The 18,951-nt window shown below is 45.7% G+C and overlaps 1 protein-coding gene across 7 annotated transcripts in view; it reads left to right on the top strand.

Moving 5' to 3' along the window:
• The window catches only part of LOC121566786 (arf-GAP with Rho-GAP domain, ANK repeat and PH domain-containing protein 1-like), an 80,169-nt gene that overhangs the window by 11,282 nt on the left and 49,936 nt on the right, over positions 1-18,951 (top strand). For all 7 annotated transcript variants that reach the window (XM_045213860.1, XM_041876677.2, XM_045213863.1 and 4 more), the window contains exons 3-8: positions 11,304-11,383; positions 11,476-11,582; positions 11,746-11,904; positions 11,996-12,065; positions 12,290-12,410; positions 17,640-17,836. In XM_045213860.1, the coding sequence (XP_045069795.1) occupies positions 11,304-11,383; positions 11,476-11,582; positions 11,746-11,904; positions 11,996-12,065; positions 12,290-12,410; positions 17,640-17,836 (734 nt within the window). The remainder of the gene's footprint in view (positions 1-11,303; positions 11,384-11,475; positions 11,583-11,745; positions 11,905-11,995; positions 12,066-12,289; positions 12,411-17,639; positions 17,837-18,951) is intronic.

The following is an 18,951-nucleotide window of genomic DNA, read 5'->3' as shown; positions in this document are numbered from 1 at the left end:
ACCCTAACTCTACAATCTACTAACTACTCCACCCCTTCAACCCTAACCCTACAATCTACTAACTCCTCCACCCCTTCAGCCCTAACCCAACAATCTACTAACTCCTCCACCTCTTCACCCCTAACCTTACAATCTACTAACTCCTCCACCCCTAACCCTACAATTTACTAACTCATCCACCTTTTCTCCCCTAACCCTACAATCTACTAACTCCTCCACCCCTTCAACCCTAACCCTACAATCTACTAACCCCTCCACCTCTTCACCCCTAACCCTACAATCTACTAACTCCTCCACCTTTCAACCCTAACCCTACAATCTACTAACTCCTCCATCCCTTCAACCCTAACCCTACAATCTGCTAACTCCTTCAACCCTACAATCTACTAACTCCTCCACCTCTTCAACCCTAACCCTACAATCTACTAACTCCTCCACCTCTTCACCCCTAACCCTACAATCTACTAACTCCTCCATCCCTTCACCCCTAACCCTACAATCTACTAACTCCTCCACCCCTTCAACCCTAACCCTACAATCTACTAACTCCACCTTTTCTCCCCTAACCCTACAATCTACTAACTCCTCCACCCCTTCAACCCTACAATCTACTAACTCCTCCACCCTTCAACCCTAACTTTACAATCTACTAACTCCTCCACCTTTCAACCCTAACCCTACAATCTACTAACTCCTCCACCTCTTCAACCCTAACCTTACAATCTACTAACTCCTCCACCTCTTCAACCCTAACCCTACAATCTACTAACTCCTTCACCCCTTCAACCCTAACCCTACAATCTACTAACTCCTCCACCCCTTCAACCCTACAATCTACTAACTCCTCCACTTCTTCACCCCTAACCCTACAATCTACTAACTCCTCCACCCTTCAACCCTAACCCTACAATCTACAAACTCCTCCACCTCTTCAACCCTAACCCTACAATCTACTAACTCCTCCACCCCTTCAACCCTAACCCAACAATCTACTAACTCCTCCACCTCTTCACCCCTAACCCTACAATCTACTAACTCCTCCACCCTTCAACCCTAACCCTACAATCTACTAACTCCTCCACCTCTTCAACCCTAACCCTACAATCTACTAACTCCTCCACCCCTTCAACCCTAACCCAACAATCTACTAACTCCTCCACCTCTTCACCCCTAACCCTACAATCTACTAACTCCTTCACCCCTAACCCTACAATCTACTTACTCCTCCACCTCTTCACCCCTAACCCTACAATCTACTAACTCCTCCACCTCTTCACCCCTAACCCTACAATCTACTAACTCCTCCACCCCTTCAACCCTACAATCTACAAACCCCTCCACCTCTTCACCCCTAACCCTACAATCTACTAACTCCTCCACCTCTTCAACCCTAACTTTACAATCTACTAACTCCTCCACCTTTCAACCCTAACCCTACAATCTACTAACTCCTCCATCCCTTCAACCCTACAATCTACTAACTCCTCCACCCCTTCACCCCTAACCCTACAATCTACTAACTCCTCCACCCCTTCACCCCAACCCTAAAATCTACTAACTCCTCCACCTCTTCAACCCTAACCCTACAATCTACTAACTCCTCCACCTCCTTACCCCTAACCCTACAATCTACTAACTCCTGCCTCTTCAACCCTAACCCTACAATCTACTAACTCCTCCACCTCTTCAACCCTACAATCTACTTATTCCTCCACCTCTTCAACCCTAACCCTACAATCTACTAACTCCTTCACCCTTCAACCCTAACCCAACAATCTACTAACTCCTCCACCTCTTCACCCCTAACCCTACAATCTACTAACTCCTCCACCCTTCAACCCTAACCCTACAATCTACTAACTCCTCCACCCCTTCAACCCTACAATCTACAAACTCCTCCACCTCTTCAACCCTAACCCTACAATCTACTAACTCCTCCACCCCTTCACCCCTAACCATACAATCTACTAACTCCTCCACCCCTTCACCCCTAACCCTACAATCTACTAACTCCTCCACCCCTTCACCCCTAACCCTAAAATCTACTAACTCCTCCACCTCTTCAACCCTAACCCTACAATCTACTAACTCCTCCACCTCTTCACCCCTAACCCTACAATCTACTAACTCCTGCCTCTTCAACCCTAACCCTACAATCTACTAACTCCTCCACCTCTTCAACCCTACAATCTACTTATTCCTCCACCTCTTAAACCCTAACCCTACAATCTACTAACTACTCCACCCCTTCAACCCTACAATCTACTAACTCCTCCACCTCTTCACCCCTAACCCTACAATCTACGAACTCCTCCACCGCTTCACCCCTAACCCTACAATCTACTAACTCCTCCACTGCTTCACCCCTAACCCTACAATCTACTAACTCCTCCACCTCTTCACCCCTAACCGTACATTCTACTAACCCCTTCAACTCTTCAACCTTAACCCTACAATCTACTAACTCCTCCACCTCTTCACCCCTAACCCTACAATCTACTAACTCCTGCCTCTTCATTCCTAACCCTAACCCTACAATCGACTAACTCCTCCACGTCTTCAACCCTAACCCTACAATCTACTAACTCCTCTAGCCTTCAACCCTAACTCTACAATCTACTAACTCCTCCACCTTTTCACCCCTAACCCTACAATCTACTAACTCCTCCACCCCTTCACCCCAACCCTAAAATCTACTAACTCCTCCACCTCTTCAACCCTAACCCTACAATCTACTAACTCCTCCACCTCCTTACCCCTAACCCTACAATCTACTAACTCCTGCCTCTTCAACCCTAACCCTACAATCTACTAACTCCTCCACCTCTTCAACCCTACAATCTACTTATTCCTCCACCTCTTCAACCCTAACCCTACAATCTACTAACTCCTTCACCCCTTCAACCCTAACCCAACAATCTACTAACTCCTCCACCTCTTCACCCCTAACCCTACAATCTACTAACTCCTCCACCCTTCAACCCTAACCCTACAATCTACTAACTCCTCCACCCCTTCAACCCTACAATCTACAAACTCCTCCACCTCTTCAACCCTAACCCTACAATCTACTAACTCCTCCACCCCTTCACCCCTAACCATACAATCTACTAACTCCTCCACCCCTTCACCCCTAACCCTACAATCTACTAACTCCTCCACCCCTTCACCCCTAACCCTAAAATCTACTAACTCCTCCACCTCTTCAACCCTAACCCTACAATCTACTAACTCCTCCACCTCTTCACCCCCTAACCCTACAATCTACTAACTCCTGCCTCTTCAACCCTAACCCTACAATCTACTAACTCCTCCACCTCTTCAACCCTACAATCTACTTATTCCTCCACCTCTTAAACCCTAACCCTACAATCTACTAACTACTCCACCCCTTCAACCCTACAATCTACTAACTCCTCCACCTCTTCACCCCCTAACCCTACAATCTACGAACTCCTCCACCGCTTCACCCCTAACCCTACAATCTACTAACTCCTCCACTGCTTCACCCCTAACCCTACAATCTACTAACTCCTCCACCTCTTCACCCCTAACCGTACATTCTACTAACCCTTCAACTCTTCAACCTTAACCCTACAATCTACTAACTCCTCCACCTCTTCACCCCTAACCCTACAATCTACTAACTCCTGCCTCTTCATTCCTAACCCTAACCCTACAATCGACTAACTCCTCCACGTCTTCAACCCTAACCCTACAATCTACTAACTCCTCTAGCCTTCAACCCTAACTCTACAATCTACTAACTCCTCCACCTTTTTCACCCCCTAACCCTACAATCTACTAACTCCTCCACCTCTTCAATACATCCCTACAATCTATAAACTCCTCCACCTCTTCACCTCTAACCCTACAATCTACTAATTCCTGCTTCTTCAAACCTAACCCCTAACCTTACAATCTACTAATTCCTCTACACTTCACCCTAACCCTACAATCTACTAACTCCTCCACGTCTTCAACCCTAACCCTACAATCTACTAACTCCTCCACCCTTCAACCCTAACTCTACAATCTACTAACTACTCCACCCCTTCAACCCTAACCCTACAATCTACTAACTCCTCCACCCCTTCAGCCCTAACCCAACAATCTACTAACTCCTCCACCTCTTCACCCCTAACCTTACAATCTACTAACTCCTCCACCCCTAACCCTACAATTTACTAACTCATCCACCTTTTTCTCCCCTAACCCTACAATCTACTAACTCCTCCACCCCTTCAACCCTAACCCTACAATCTACTAACCCCTCCACCTCTTCACCCCTAACCCTACAATCTACTAACTCCTCCACCTTTCAACCCTAACCCTACAATCTACTAACTCCTCCATCCCTTCAACCCCTAACCCTACAATCTGCTAACTCCTTCAACCCTACAATCTACTAACTCCTCCACCTCTTCAACCCTAACCCTACAATCTACTAACTCCTCCACCTCTTCACCCCTAACCCTACAATCTACTAACTCCTCCACCCCTTCACCCCTAACCCTACAATCTACTAACTCCTCCACCCCTTCAACCCTAACCCTACAATCTACTAACTCCACCTTTTCTCCCCTAACCCTACAATCTACTAACTCCTCCACCCCTTCAACCCTACAATCTACTAACTCCTCCACCCTTCAACCCTAACTTTACAATCTACTAACTCCTCCACCTTTCAACCCTAACCCTACAATCTACTAACTCCTCCACCTCTTCAACCCTAACCCTACAATCTACTAACTCCTCCACCTCTTCAACCCTAACCCTACAATCTACTAACTCCTTCACCCCTTCAACCCTAACCCTACAATCTACTAACTCCTCCACCCCTTCAACCCTACAATCTACTAACTCCTCCACTTCTTCACCCCCTAACCCTACAATCTACTAACTCCTCCACCCTTCAACCCTAACCCTACAATCTACAAACTCCTCCACCTCTTCAACCCTAACCCTACAATCTACTAACTCCTCCACCCCTTCAACCCTAACCCAACAATCTACTAACTCCTCCACCTCTTCACCCCTAACCCTACAATCTACTAACTCCTCCACCCTTCAACCCTAACCCTACAATCTACTAACTCCTCCACCTCTTCAACCCTAACCCTACAATCTACTAACTCCTCCACCCCTTCAACCCTAACCCAACAATCTACTAACTCCTCCACCTCTTCACCCCTAACCCTACAATCTACTAACTCCTTCACCCCTAACCCTACAATCTACTTACTCCTCCACCTCTTCACCCCTAACCCTACAATCTACTAACTCCTCCACCTCTTCACCCCTAACCCTACAATCTACTAACTCCTCCACCCCTTCAACCCTACAATCTACAAACCCCTCCACCTCTTCACCCCTAACCCTACAATCTACTAACTCCTCCACCTCTTCAACCCTAACTTTACAATCTACTAACTCCTCCACCTTTCAACCCTAACCCTACAATCTACTAACTCCTCCATCCCTTCAACCCTACAATCTACTAACTCCTCCACCTCTTCAACCCTAACCCTACAATCTACTAACTCCTCCACCTCTTCACCCCTAACCCTACAATCTACTAACTCCTCCACCCCTTCACCCCTAACCCTACAATCTACTAACTCCTCCACCCCTTCACCCCAACCCTAAAATCTACTAACTCCTCCACCTCTTCAACCCTAACCCTACAATCTACTAACTCCTCCACCTCCTCACCCCTAACCCTACAATCTACTAACTCCTGCCTCTTCAACCCTAACCCTACAATCTACTAACTCCTCCACCTCTTCAACCCTACAATCTACTTATTCCTCCACCTCTTCAACCCTAACCCTACAATCTACTAACTCCTTCACCCCTTCAACCCTAACCCAACAATCTACTAACTCCTCCACCTCTTCACCCCTAACCCTACAATCTACTAACTCCTCCACCCTTCAACCCTAACCCTACAATCTACTAACTCCTCCACCTCTTCAACCCTAACCCTACAATCTACTAACTCCTCCACCCCTTCAACCCTAACCCAACAATCTACTAACTCCTCCACCTCTTCACCCCTAACCCTACAATCTACTAACTCCTCCACCCCTTCACCCCTAACCCTACAATCTACTTACTCCTCCACCTCTTCACCCCTAACCCTACAATCTACTAACTCCTCCACCTCTTCACCCCTAACCCTACAATCTACTAACTCCTCCACCCCTTCAACCCTACAATCTACAAACCCTCCACCTCTTCACCCCTAACCCTACAATCTACTAACTCCTCCACCTCTTCAACCCTAACTTTACAATCTACTAACTCCTCCACCTTTCAACCCTAACCCTACAATCTACTAACTCCTCCATCCCTTCAACCCTAACCCTACAATCTACTAACTCCTCCACCCCTTCAACCCTACAATCTACTAACTCCTCCACCTCTTCAACCCTAACCCTACAATCTACTAACTCCTCCACCTCTTCACCCCTAACCCTACAATCTACTAACTCCTCCACCCCTTCACCCCTAACCCTACAATCTACTAACTCCTCCACCCCCTTCACCCCAACCCTAAAATCTACTAACTCCTCCACCTCTTCAACCCTAACCCTACAATCTACTAACTCCTCCACCTCCTCACCCCTAACCCTACAATCTACTAACTCCTGCCTCTTCAACCCTAACCCTACAATCTACTAACTCCTCCACCTCTTCAACCCTACAATCTACTTATTCCTCCACCTCTTCAACCCTAACCCTACAATCTACTAACTCCTCCACCCCTTCAACCCTACAATCTACTAACTCCTCCACCTCTTCACCCCTAACCCTACAATCTACTAACTCCTCCACCGCTTCACCCCTAACCCTACAATCTACTAACTCCTCCACCGCTTCACCCCTAACCCTACAATCTACTAACTCCTCCACCTCTTCAACCCTACAATCTACTTATTCCTCCACCTCTTCAACCCTAACCCTACAATCTACTAACTCCTCCACCCCTTCAACCCTACAATCTACTAACTCCTCCACCTCTTCAACCCTAACCCTACAATCTACTAACTCCTCCACCTCTTCACCCCTAACCCTACAATCTACTAACTCCTCCACCCCTTCACCCCCTAACCCTACAATCTACTAACTCCTCCACCCCTTCACCCCAACCCTAAAATCTACTAACTCCTCCACCTCTTCAACCCCTAACCCTACAATCTACTAACTCCTCCACCTCCTCACCCCCTAACCCTACAATCTACTAACTCCTGCCTCTTCAACCCTAACCCTACAATCTACTAACTCCTCCACCTCTTCAACCCTACAATCTACTTATTCCTCCACCTCTTCAACCCTAACCCTACAATCTACTAACTCCTCCACCGCTTCACCCCTAACCCTACAATCTACTAACTCCTCCACCTCTTCAACCCTACAATCTACTTATTCCTCCACCTCTTCAACCCTAACCCTACAATCTACTAACTCCTCCACCCCTTCAACCCTACAATCTACTAACTCCTCCACCTCTTCAACCCTAACCCTACAATCTACTAACTCCTCCACATCTTCACCCCTAACCCTACAATCTACTAACTCCTCCACCCCTTCACCCCTAACCCTACAATCTACTAACTCCTCCACCCCTTCACCCCAACCCTAAAATCTACTAACTCCTCCACCTCTTCACCCCTAACCCTACAATCTACGAACTCCTCCACCGCTTCACCCCTAACCCTACAATCTACTAACTCCTCCACCGCTTCACCCCTAACCCTACAATCTACTAACTCCTCCACCTCTTCACCCCTAACCGTACAATCTACTAACCCTTCCACCTCTTCAACCTTAACCCTACAATCTACTAACTCCTCCACCTCTTCACCCCTAACCCTACAATCTACTAACTCCTGCCTCTTCAATCCTATCCCTAACCGTACAATCTACTAACTCCTCTACCTCTTCAACCCTAACCCTACAATCTACTATCTCCTCCACGTCTTCAACCCTAACCCTACAATCTACTAACTCCTCTAGTCTTCAACCCTAACCCTACAATCTACTAACTCCTCCACCCTTCAACCCTAACCCTACAATCTACTAACTCCTCCACCTCTTCAACCTTAACCCTACAATCTACTAACTCCTCCACCCCTTCAACCCTAACCCAACAATCTACTAACTCCTCCACCTCTTCACCCCTAACCCTACAATCTACTAACTCCTCCACCTCTTCAACCCTAACCCAACAATCTACTAACTCCTCCACCCCTTCACCCCTAACCCTACAATCTACTAACTCCTCCACCCCTTCACCCCTAACCCTAAAATCTACTAACTCCTCCACCTCTTCAACCCTAACCCTACAATCTACTAACTCCTCCACCTCTTCACCCCTAACCCTACAATCTACTAACTCCTGCCTCTTCAACCCTAACCCTACAATCTACTAACTCCTCCACCTCTTCAACCCTACAATCTACTTATTCCTCTACCTCTTCAACCCTAACCCTACAATCTACTAACTCCTCCACCCCTTCAACCCTACAATCTACTAACTCCTCCACCTCTTCACCCCTAACCCTACAATCTACGAACTCCTCCACCGCTTCACCCCTAACCCTACAATCTACTAACTCCTCTACCTCTTCAACCCTAACCCTACAATCTACTATCTCCTCCACGTCTTCAACCCTAACCCTACAATCTACTAACTCCTCTAGCCTTCAACCCTAACTCTACAATCTACTAACTCTTCCACCTTTTCACCCCTAACCCTACAATCTACTAACTCCTCCACCTCTTCAACCCATCCCTACAATCTACTAACTCCTCCACCTCTTCACCTCTAACCCTACAATCTACTAAATCCTGCTTCTTCAAACCTAACCCTAACCTTACAATCTACTAATTCCTCTACACTTCACCCTAACCCTACAATCTACTAACTCCTCCACCCCTTCAACCTTACAATCTACTAACTCCTCAACCCCTTCAACCCTACAATCTACTAACTCCTCCACCTCTTCAACCCTAACCCTACAATCTACTAACTCCTCCACCTCTTCAACCCTAACCCTACAATCGACTAACTCCTTCACCCCTTCAACCCTAACCCTACAATCTTCTAACTCCTCCACCCCTTCAACCCTACAATCTACTAACTCCTCCACTTCTTCACCCCTAACCCTACAATCTACTAACTCCTCCACCCTTCAACCCTAACCCTACAATCTACTAACTCCTCCACCTCTTCAACCCTAACCCTACAATCTGCTAACTCCTCCACCCCTTCAACCCTAACCCAACAATCTACTAACTCCTCCACCTCTTCACCCCTAACCCTACAATCTACTAATTCCTCCACCCTTCAACCCTAACCCTACAATCTACTAACTCCTCCACCTCTTCAACCCTAACCCTACAATCTACTGACACCTCCACCCCTTCAACCCTAACCCTACAATCTACTAACTCCTCCACCTCTTCACCCCTAACCCTACAATCTACTAACTCCTCCACCTCTTCACCCCTAACCCTACAATCTACTAACTCCTCCACCTCTTCACCCCTAACCCTACAATCTACTAACTCCTCCACCTCTTCAACCCTAACACTACAATCTACTAGCTCCTCCACCTCTTCACCCCTAACCCTACAATCTACTAACTCCTCCACCTCTTCACCCCTAACCCTCCAATCTACTAACTCCTCCACCCCTAACCCTACAATCTACTAACTCCTCCACCTCTTCATCTCTTCAACCCTAACCCTACAATCTACTAACTCCTCCACTTCTTCACCCCTAACCCTCCAATCTACTAACTCCTCCACCCTTCAACCCTAACCCTACAATCTACTAACTCCTCCACCTCTTCATCCCTAACCCTACAATCTACTAACTCCTTCACCTCTTCAACCCTAACCCTACAATCTACTAACTCCTCCACCTCTTTAACCCTAACCCTACAATCTACTAACTCCTCCCCCCCTTCAACCCTAACCCAACAATCTACTAACTCCTCCACCTCTTCACCCCTAACCCTACAATCTACTAACTCCTCCACCCCTTCACCCCTAACCCTACAATCTACTTACTCCTCCACCTCTTCACCCCTAACCCTACAATCTACTAACTCCTCCACCTCTTCACCCCTAACCCTACAATCTACTAACTCCTCCACCTCTTCAACCCTAACACTACAATCTACTAACTCATCCACATTTTCTCCCCTAACCCTACAATCTACTAACTCCTCCACCCCTTCAACCCTAACCCTACAATCTACTAGCTCCTCCACCTCTTCACCCCTAACCCTACAATCTACTAACTCCTCCACCTCTTCACCCCTAACCCTCCAATCTACTAACTCCTCCACCCCTAACCCTACAATCTACTAACTCCTCCACCTCTTCATCTCTTCAACCCTAACCCTACAATCTACTAACTCCTCCACTTCTTCACCCCTAACCCTACAATCTACTAACTCCTCCACCCTTCAACCCTAACCCTACAATCTACTAACTCCTCCACCTCTTCAACCCTAACCCTACAATCTACTAACTCCTCCACCTCTTCATCCCTAACCCTACAATCTACTAACTCCTCCACCTCTTCACCTCTTCAACCCTAACCCTACAATCTACTAACTCCTCCACTTCTTCACCCCTAACCCTACAATCTACTAACTCCTCCACCTCTTCACCCCTAACCCTACAATCTACTAACTCCTCCACCTCTTCAACCCTAACCCTACAATCTACTAACTCCTCCACCTCTTCACCCCTAACCCTACAATCTACTAACTCCTCCACCCCTTCAACCCTAACCCTACAATCTACTAACTCCTCATTCTCTCTTCTACATGTTTTTTTTGTTTTTTTGTCGTTAATAAAGTCGTCAGCAGATGTTGGGATGTCTCTCTCCCTGTCGCTCTATTCTAACTGTAATTTGACCTATCTAATATAAAAAAGAACCTGATATTGTTGTTTCTGACTTTGTCTACTAGCGGAATGAGAGCGCAGTGTGGACAGAGAGAGACTGATGTACAGTAACTGTTGTCTTGTTGTTAGACAGCAGATACTGTAGAATCTCTTTCTTCAAACTGACCCTTTTACCACTAAAGCTGCTAAACCTGTCCTGTACTGTCTCAGGGGCTGTGGCTGTAGCTCAGAAGTGATCTCTGAATTCTCATGTTTTTTCTTCTTTCTATCTCTCTATCTCTCTATCTCTCTCTCTCTCTCTCTCTCTCTCTCTCTCTCTCTCTCTCTCTCTCTCTCTCTCTCTCTCTCTCTCTCTCTCTCTCTCTCTCTCTCAGGGTCAGGTCACAGTTCAGATGACCATGAGGATCCAGATCAAGTCTACCCCAAGCCCAAGTCTGTGAACATGGCAGACAGAGTAAGAGTGTGTGTGTGTACTTTGAGTATATACTAGAGTGCTGTAATGTTATTTTGTTGCTGTTTGTCAGTGATGGCTGTGTTGTCCAATAGGATGTGTTCCTGCCGGTGCCGGGGTGGGGGAAGGGGAAGGGGCGGTGCAGTTCTCTCTGCAGCGACGATGAACTATTGGATGATGACAACGAGCCAATCAGCAGCCTGTGAGTCTCCCCTGACCCCTGACCTCTGGTGACATCTTTGTTCCTGTAGAGCGAGGGAGAGAGGGAATAACTCTTCCTCTCTCTCTCTTTCCCTCTCTCCCGCCTCACTTTCTGTCTTTCTCTCGCTCCCATCTCTTTCTCGCTAATTCTCCTTTTCTCTCAGTCGGAGCTCGTGGCAGGACTATGGTCTGAGTACGCTCCAGGGTAGTGTCTACCTGCCGGTCAGAGGCAGGGTCCTAGCCCCGCCCCCTAGAGATGGCCCCTCCCCTGAACCCTGCCCTGTTCTAAAGATGGGCTGGCTGGATAAGAACCCAACCCAGGGGTACGTAACGGACACACAAACACACACACACACACACACACACACACAGACATCCAGTATATGACCCCTAACTGTGTGTATGTGTGTGCAGGTCCCTGTACTATCAGAGGAGATGGGTGAAGCTGGATGTTGACTACCTGAGATACTTTGACAACGACAAGGTGCGGTAGCCATCAGTTGGCCATCTACGCTGTTCTGTTAGTCTATACATTAACTAGGTCAGAATGGTAGAGTGGATTAGTGTTTCTCAGAGATGTTGTTTCTCTATTGATGGTCTGGCTGTGTGTGTGTGTGTGTGTGTGTGTGTGTGTGTGTGTGTGTGTGTGTGTGTGTGTGCGCGACTGAGTGAGAGTGGTCCTATGAGTCATGGTGTGTTGTGTTGCAGGAAGTGTACTCTAAGAGGATCATACCAATGGCTGTCATTACGGGGGTGACCAACGTGGGGGAGCAGAAGTTTGAGGTGGTCACAGCCAGCCGGACCTTTCTCTTCAAAGCCGAGAGCGACTGTGAGTCCCTGTGTGTGTGTGTGTGTGTGTGTGTGTGTGTGTGTGTGTGTGTGTGTGTGTGTGTGTGTGTGTGTGTGTGTGTGTGTGTGTGTGTGTGTGTGTGTGTGTGTGTGTGTGTGTGTGTGTGTGTGTGTGTGTGTGTGTGTGTGTGTGTGTGTGTGTGTGTGTGTGTGTGTGTGTGTGTGTGTGTACATCCTTTGTTGCTCTTCTCTGGTTGTCAGCCCAGGAACCTTCACCACAGGTAAACAGCACCATGGTTTAATACACAGGGACTAGGTCCCTCTGTGCACTCTTCTCTTCTGTGATATCATTGCTAGAAGTAAGTTAATGTTAGCCAGATAATAGGAAGTATTATACTGTGTGTTAAGGGGAACTGTGTGTCTGTCTTTATATTGCCCTGTGGTGTGCTGGTTGTGTAACAGAGAGATGAGAAACAGATAGAGTTCTCATCGGGCCTGAAAATTACAGCCCGGTCCGACCCAAGCCCGGTCCGATATCACAGAAATGTAATGAGCCCAAACCCCGATTTCTAGAAAACAGTATATTGATTTAAACTGGTGTTGAGAATAATGCGGCCGGCGGAGGCGGGTCACAGCTGAGTGAGGAGACGAGGAATCAGCCCTGGTCTTAGAAAAGTGCAGAGAGGAAAACTCACCTTAGTTATGATCAGCGACCAACATATGGGAATAAAGTAAGCTAATGCAATTGAAGCCATGTATCATGTTGTTGCTTACTGAAACTCCCAAAGTCATATCCATAATAATTAAAGCAATGGTCAACTAGATGATCATTTCAACACCGTTTTGATGTGAAGAGCGTGGGGGGGGGGGGGACTCGTCTTGATAAATCAATCAAAGTCAATTGGTTTTCACTGATTCTCCGTTGGGATATTTGGTAACATATAGGCTGGGGAAATGTTAGCTAAGTTAAGGTGAGTGCTAATGATCATCTTTATTCTAGTTTGCTGATATATTAGCTGATCAGAACAGTTTGCTAGCATGTTATGCTCTTCACACTATCCTACTCCCGATGACCAAAAGCCTGTGACTTGTCTAATAATCAATCAATGTGATTTTGTTTAACTGAATCTCCATCTGTATATTTGGTTAATTGATCTCTGGCTGGACAGACAAGTGGAGGTGGTATAGCTAATTTATTCATTTGCTCATCTATCACTGATCAGAAACATTTAGCATGCAATAATGTAGCCTAAATCAACTGTATTATTTTGCTCTTGACTCATGTACAGTGAGGGAAAAAAGTATTTGATCCCCTGCTGATTTTGTACGTTTGCCAACTGACAAAGATCAGTCTATAATTTTCATGGTAGGTTTATTTGAACAGTGAGAGACAGAATAACAACAAAAAAATCCAGAAAAAAACGCATGTCAAAAATGTTATAAATTGATTTGCATTTTAATGAGGGAAATAAGTATTTGACCCCTCTGCAAAACATGACTTAGTACTTGGTGGCAAAACCCTTGTTGGCAATCAGAGGTCAGACGTTTCTTGTAGTTGGCCACCAGGTTTGCACACATCTCAGGAGGGATTTTGTTCCACTCCTCTTTGCAGATCTTCTCCAAGTCATTAAGATTTCGAGGCTGACTTTTGGCAACTCGAACCTTCAGCTCCCTCCACAGATTTTCTATGGAATTAAGGTCTGGAGACTGGCTAGGCCACTCCAGGACCTTAATGTGCTTCTTCTTGAGCCACTCCTTTGTTGCCTTGGCCGTGTGTTTTGGGTCATTGTCATGCTGGAATATCCATCCACACGACCCATTTTCAATGCCCTGGCTGAGGGAATAATAATAATAATAATAATATGCCATTTAGCAGACGCTTTTATCCAAAGCGACTTACAGTCATGCGTGCATAAATTTTTTGTGTATGGGTGGTCCCGGGGATCGAACCCACTACCTTGGCGTTACAAGCGCCGTGCTCTACCAGCTGAGCTACAGAGGGAAGGAGGTTCTCACCCAAGATTTGACGGTACATGGCCCCGTCCATCGTCCCTTTGATGCGGTGAAGTTGCCCTGTCCCCTTAGCAGAAAAACACCCCCAAAGCATAATGTTTCCACCTCCATGTTTGACGGTGGGGGTGGTGTTCCTGGGGTCATAGGCAGCATTCCTCCTCCTCCAAACACGGCGAGTTGAGTTGATGCCAAAGAGCTCCATTTTGGTCTCATCTGACCACAACACTTTCACCCAGTTCTCCTCTGAATCATTCAGATGTTCATTGGCAAACTTCAGACGGGCATGTACAGTGAGCTCCATAATTCACTGGACAGTGACCATTCTTTTGTTATTTTGGTTCTGTACTCTAGCACTTTGAGTTTGAAAGGATACAATGACAATGAGGGTGAAGTGCAGACTGTCAGCTTTAATTTGAGGGTATTTTCATACATATCGGATGAACCGTTTACGAATTATAGAAGCTTTTGTACATGGTCCCCCCCATTTCCGGGCATCAAAAATCATTGGACAGTTTAACATAATGTAGAATAAAGTAATCATTGTTAATATTTGGTCGCATATCCTTTACATGCAATGACTGCTTGAAGTCTGCGATGCATCGCCATCACCAGACGCTGGGTATCTTCCCTGGTGATGCTCTGCCAGGCCTGTACTGCAGCCATCTTCAGTTCCTGCTTGTTTCGGGGACTTATTGCCTTAAGTCTCCTCTTCAGCATGTAAAATGCATGTTCAATTGGATTCAGATCTGGTGATTGACTCGGCCAGTCAAGGTTTTTCCACTTTTTGGCCATCAAAAACCCCTTTGTTGCTCTAGCAGTATGTTTAGGGTCATTGTCTTGTTGCGTGATTAAGTGCCGTCCAATGAGTTTGGAGGCATTTGGTTTTATCTGAGCAGATAAAATATTTCTGTAGACTTCAGAATTCATTGTTCTACTTCTGTCTGCAGTCACATCATCGATGAAGACAAGTGAGCCTGTTCCACTGGCAGCCATACAGGCCAAGCTATAACACCCCCTCCACCATGTTTCATGGATGAGGTGGTATGCTTTGGATCATGGGCATTTCTTTTTTTCTCCACACTTTTGTCTTTCCATCACTCTGGTACATGTTAATCTTTGTCTCATCTGTCCACAATATTTTTTTCCAGAACTCTTGGGGTTCTTTTAGGTGCTTTTAGCAAACTGTAATCTTGCCTTTCTGTTCTTCAGGCTTATCAGTGGTTTGCATATTGTAGTGTACCCTCTGTAGTCCTGCTGGTGTAGTCTTCTGCGTATGGTAGACTTTGACACATCTACACCTGCATCCAGGAGAGTGTTTTTGATCTGTTGGGCTGTTATCAGGGGTTTTTTCTTCACCATAGAGAGTATTCTCCGGTCATCCACTACAGTGGTCTTCCTCTGTCTACCGGGTCTTTTGACATAATTGAGTTCACCGGTTGTTTTTTTCTTGTTAATGATGAACAAAACTGTTGACTTGGGCATGGCCAGGGTTTTTGCAATGTTCCTGAATGATTGATTTTCATTTCTGAGCCTTTTGACGGCCAACTTCATTTGCATCGACACTGCTGTCTTCCTCATGTTGTCACACCCCAATAACAACCTCCAAAGGCAATAGCAACGTCTAGAATCATTACTATTCACCAACAGCTCTCCTGCATTCACTAACGACACAAATGAATACACCTGCCTAACGACACACATCTGTGAAGCCAATTTAACAAATACTTGTAGTACCTTAAAATGGGGGGACCATGTACAAAAGGTGCTGTCATTTCTAAACGGTTCATCCGATATGTATGAAAATACCCTCAAATTAAAGCTGACAGTCTGCACTTCACGCTCATTGTCATTGTATCCTTTCAAACTCAAAGTGCTAGAGTACAGAACCAAAATAACAAAACAATGGTCACTGTCCAATGAATTATGGAGCTCACTGTATATGTGCTTTCTTGAGCAGGGGGACCTTGCGGGCGCTGCAGGATTTCAGTCCTTCACGGCGTAGTGTGTTAACAATTGTTTTCTTGGTGACTATGGTCCCAGCTGCCTTGAGATCATTGACAAGATCCTCCCGTGTAGTTCTGGGCTGATTCCTCACCGTTCTCATGATCATTGCAACGCCACGAGGTGAGATCTTGCATGGAGCCCCAGGCCGAGGGAGATTGACAGGTCTTTTGTGTTTCTTGAATTTGTGAATAATCGCACCAACTGTTGTCACCTTCTCACCAAGCTGCTTGGCGATGGTCTTGTAGCCCATTCCAGCCTTGTGTAGGTCTACAATCTTGTCCCTGACATCCTTGGAGAGCTCTTTGGTCTTGGCCATGGTGGAGAGTTTGGAATCTGATTGATTGATTGCTTCTGTGGACAGGTGTCTTTTATACAGATAACAAACTGAGATTAGGAGCACTCCCTTTAAGAGTGTGCTCCTAATCTCAGCTCGTTACCTGTATAAAAGACACCTGGGAGCCAGAAATCTTCCTGATTAAGAGGGGGTCAAATACTTATTTCCCTCATTAAAATGCAAATCAATTTATATAACATTTTTGACATGCGTTTTTCTGGATATTTTTGTTTTTATTCTGTCTCTCACTGTTCAAATAAACCTACCATTAAAATTATAGACTGATAATTTCTTTGTCAGTGGGAAAACGTACAAAATCAGCAGGGGATCAAATACTTTTTTCCCTCACTGTATAGGCTATAGTAGCCTTATATAATCTATCCAACATCGAGCTGTGAAAGCGCGTCCTGTTTCATCATTAGCAGAACAGTCATATGGTGTATTTTGTAAGGATGTATCGGCGTTAACAGATGCCATTAGAATATGGGCTTCTCCTGATTCTGTCTGGTGGGTCATCATTGTCCCAAGTCTCCAGCCTATAGCTTATTGCAATTTGGAACATTTAAATCAACAGACAAAATGCTTTCATCATGGCCACAAATGTCTCTGGCCCAGCCATTATTGGAATCCTGGCGCTGCTAATCTCTGCAGCTGTTGCTGCTGAAAGAGAGTCGTAGTAGGCTAAAAGGTGCACAGACACGCACAGTTTTTCTTTTTCTTAACACAAAACAGCAAGCCCGAAACCCACCCGGCCCGAATCAGCCCCATCGGGATCAGAACGAGAACTCTAGAAACAGAAACTAATCTGCCCATAATGCATCAGCATCAAGTTGTTCATATCACAGTGCTGCATGCTAAATCCCTCTTCTTCTGTGTGCGTGTGTGCGTGCGCGTGTGTGTGTGTGTGCGTGTGTGTAGCTGAGAGGAATGAGTGGGTGTCAGTTCTGCAGGACTTCACTTGGGGCCGCCAGGAGGGCAGCAGGGAGATTACCTCTCTGACCCCTGGTTCGCCCCTGACCCCTGAACAGCAGGGCTACCTGGAGCTGAGGGGCCTGCGCTCCAAACTCTATACGGTCGTCTCCGGAGACAAGGTCTTCCTCTACAAGAACATGGAGGTGTGTGTGTGTGTATTTTCAAATACAAATATGTACATACTCCATGCATTTTAACCCTAGTCTGTTTGGCCCTAGGGCTATTTGAAACAATGGGTGTTTCTCAATATGAATACTACCATGCTCCACACGCTCATGCTCCGAATGTATTCTCCGACCACGTTTTCTTGACTGCGTTCTTGTGAGGACGAGAGTGTGGAGAATGCATAAAACATTACATTTGAGAAGCACTCGCTCTCCCCCTACTGCATTACCTCCCGCTGCACCTCCCCATTCACTGAACCTTCTTCCAGCCAGGACAATGGCAACAGAGACAAAACAAGATATACACAAAGCAAACGTTTTACTTCATAATTATCAGCTAGAATGAGTGAATGTGAATCGTAATAATGTAGCTAGCCAGCTAGTTAAACAGGCAAAAATGACCTAAAACGAATATTATGCAAGATTGATGTCAATTCTTCGTGGGTAGCTAGCTAACGATTCTTAGTGGCTATCTGGATAGCTAACAGTACTAGTAGCTAGCCAGTTAGCCCTATTGACTTATTATGGGCTTGCGATCTACGGTACGTAGACAGGTAAACATGCCAAAATTAACAAAGCATTTATTTAATAACGTATCAAGATATAATATTGCAGTCAGGCAACATATGAGATGTGAATGGGCAACATTTTATTCCGAAGTAGGAGTGTATTTTCTCTCACTTCAGCTCAAATAATGTCCGCCATTGATTAAAAAAATATAATTGTCCTTTTTTACGTGGTTGCGTCATATTTTTTTGCATACTTTCCGTTGAAGCTTGCATCGATGCATGCTTCAAAATATGTACAAACTGAGTATGCATTCGAGAAGTGCCCTCTGTGCTCCATTTCGCATACTTTGATTTGGACTCATAAGTATTCAGACTTTTTCCACATTTTGTTACGTTACAGCCTTATTCTAAAATTTATTAAATTGTTTTTTTCCCTCATCAATCTACACACAATACCCCATAATGACAAAGCAAAAACAGGTTTTTAGACATTTTAGCAAATGTATGAAAAATACAAAACTGAAATATCACATTTACATAAGTAGTCAGACCTTTTACTCAGTACTTTGTTGAAGCACTTTTGGC

The sequence above is a fragment of the Coregonus clupeaformis genome, chromosome 5 (assembly GCF_020615455.1).
Source record: "Coregonus clupeaformis isolate EN_2021a chromosome 5, ASM2061545v1, whole genome shotgun sequence".
Taxonomy (NCBI): Eukaryota; Metazoa; Chordata; class Actinopteri; order Salmoniformes; family Salmonidae; genus Coregonus; species Coregonus clupeaformis.
Note: the sequence above shows the minus strand (reverse complement) of the source record. Positions and strands in the feature narration are given on the sequence as shown.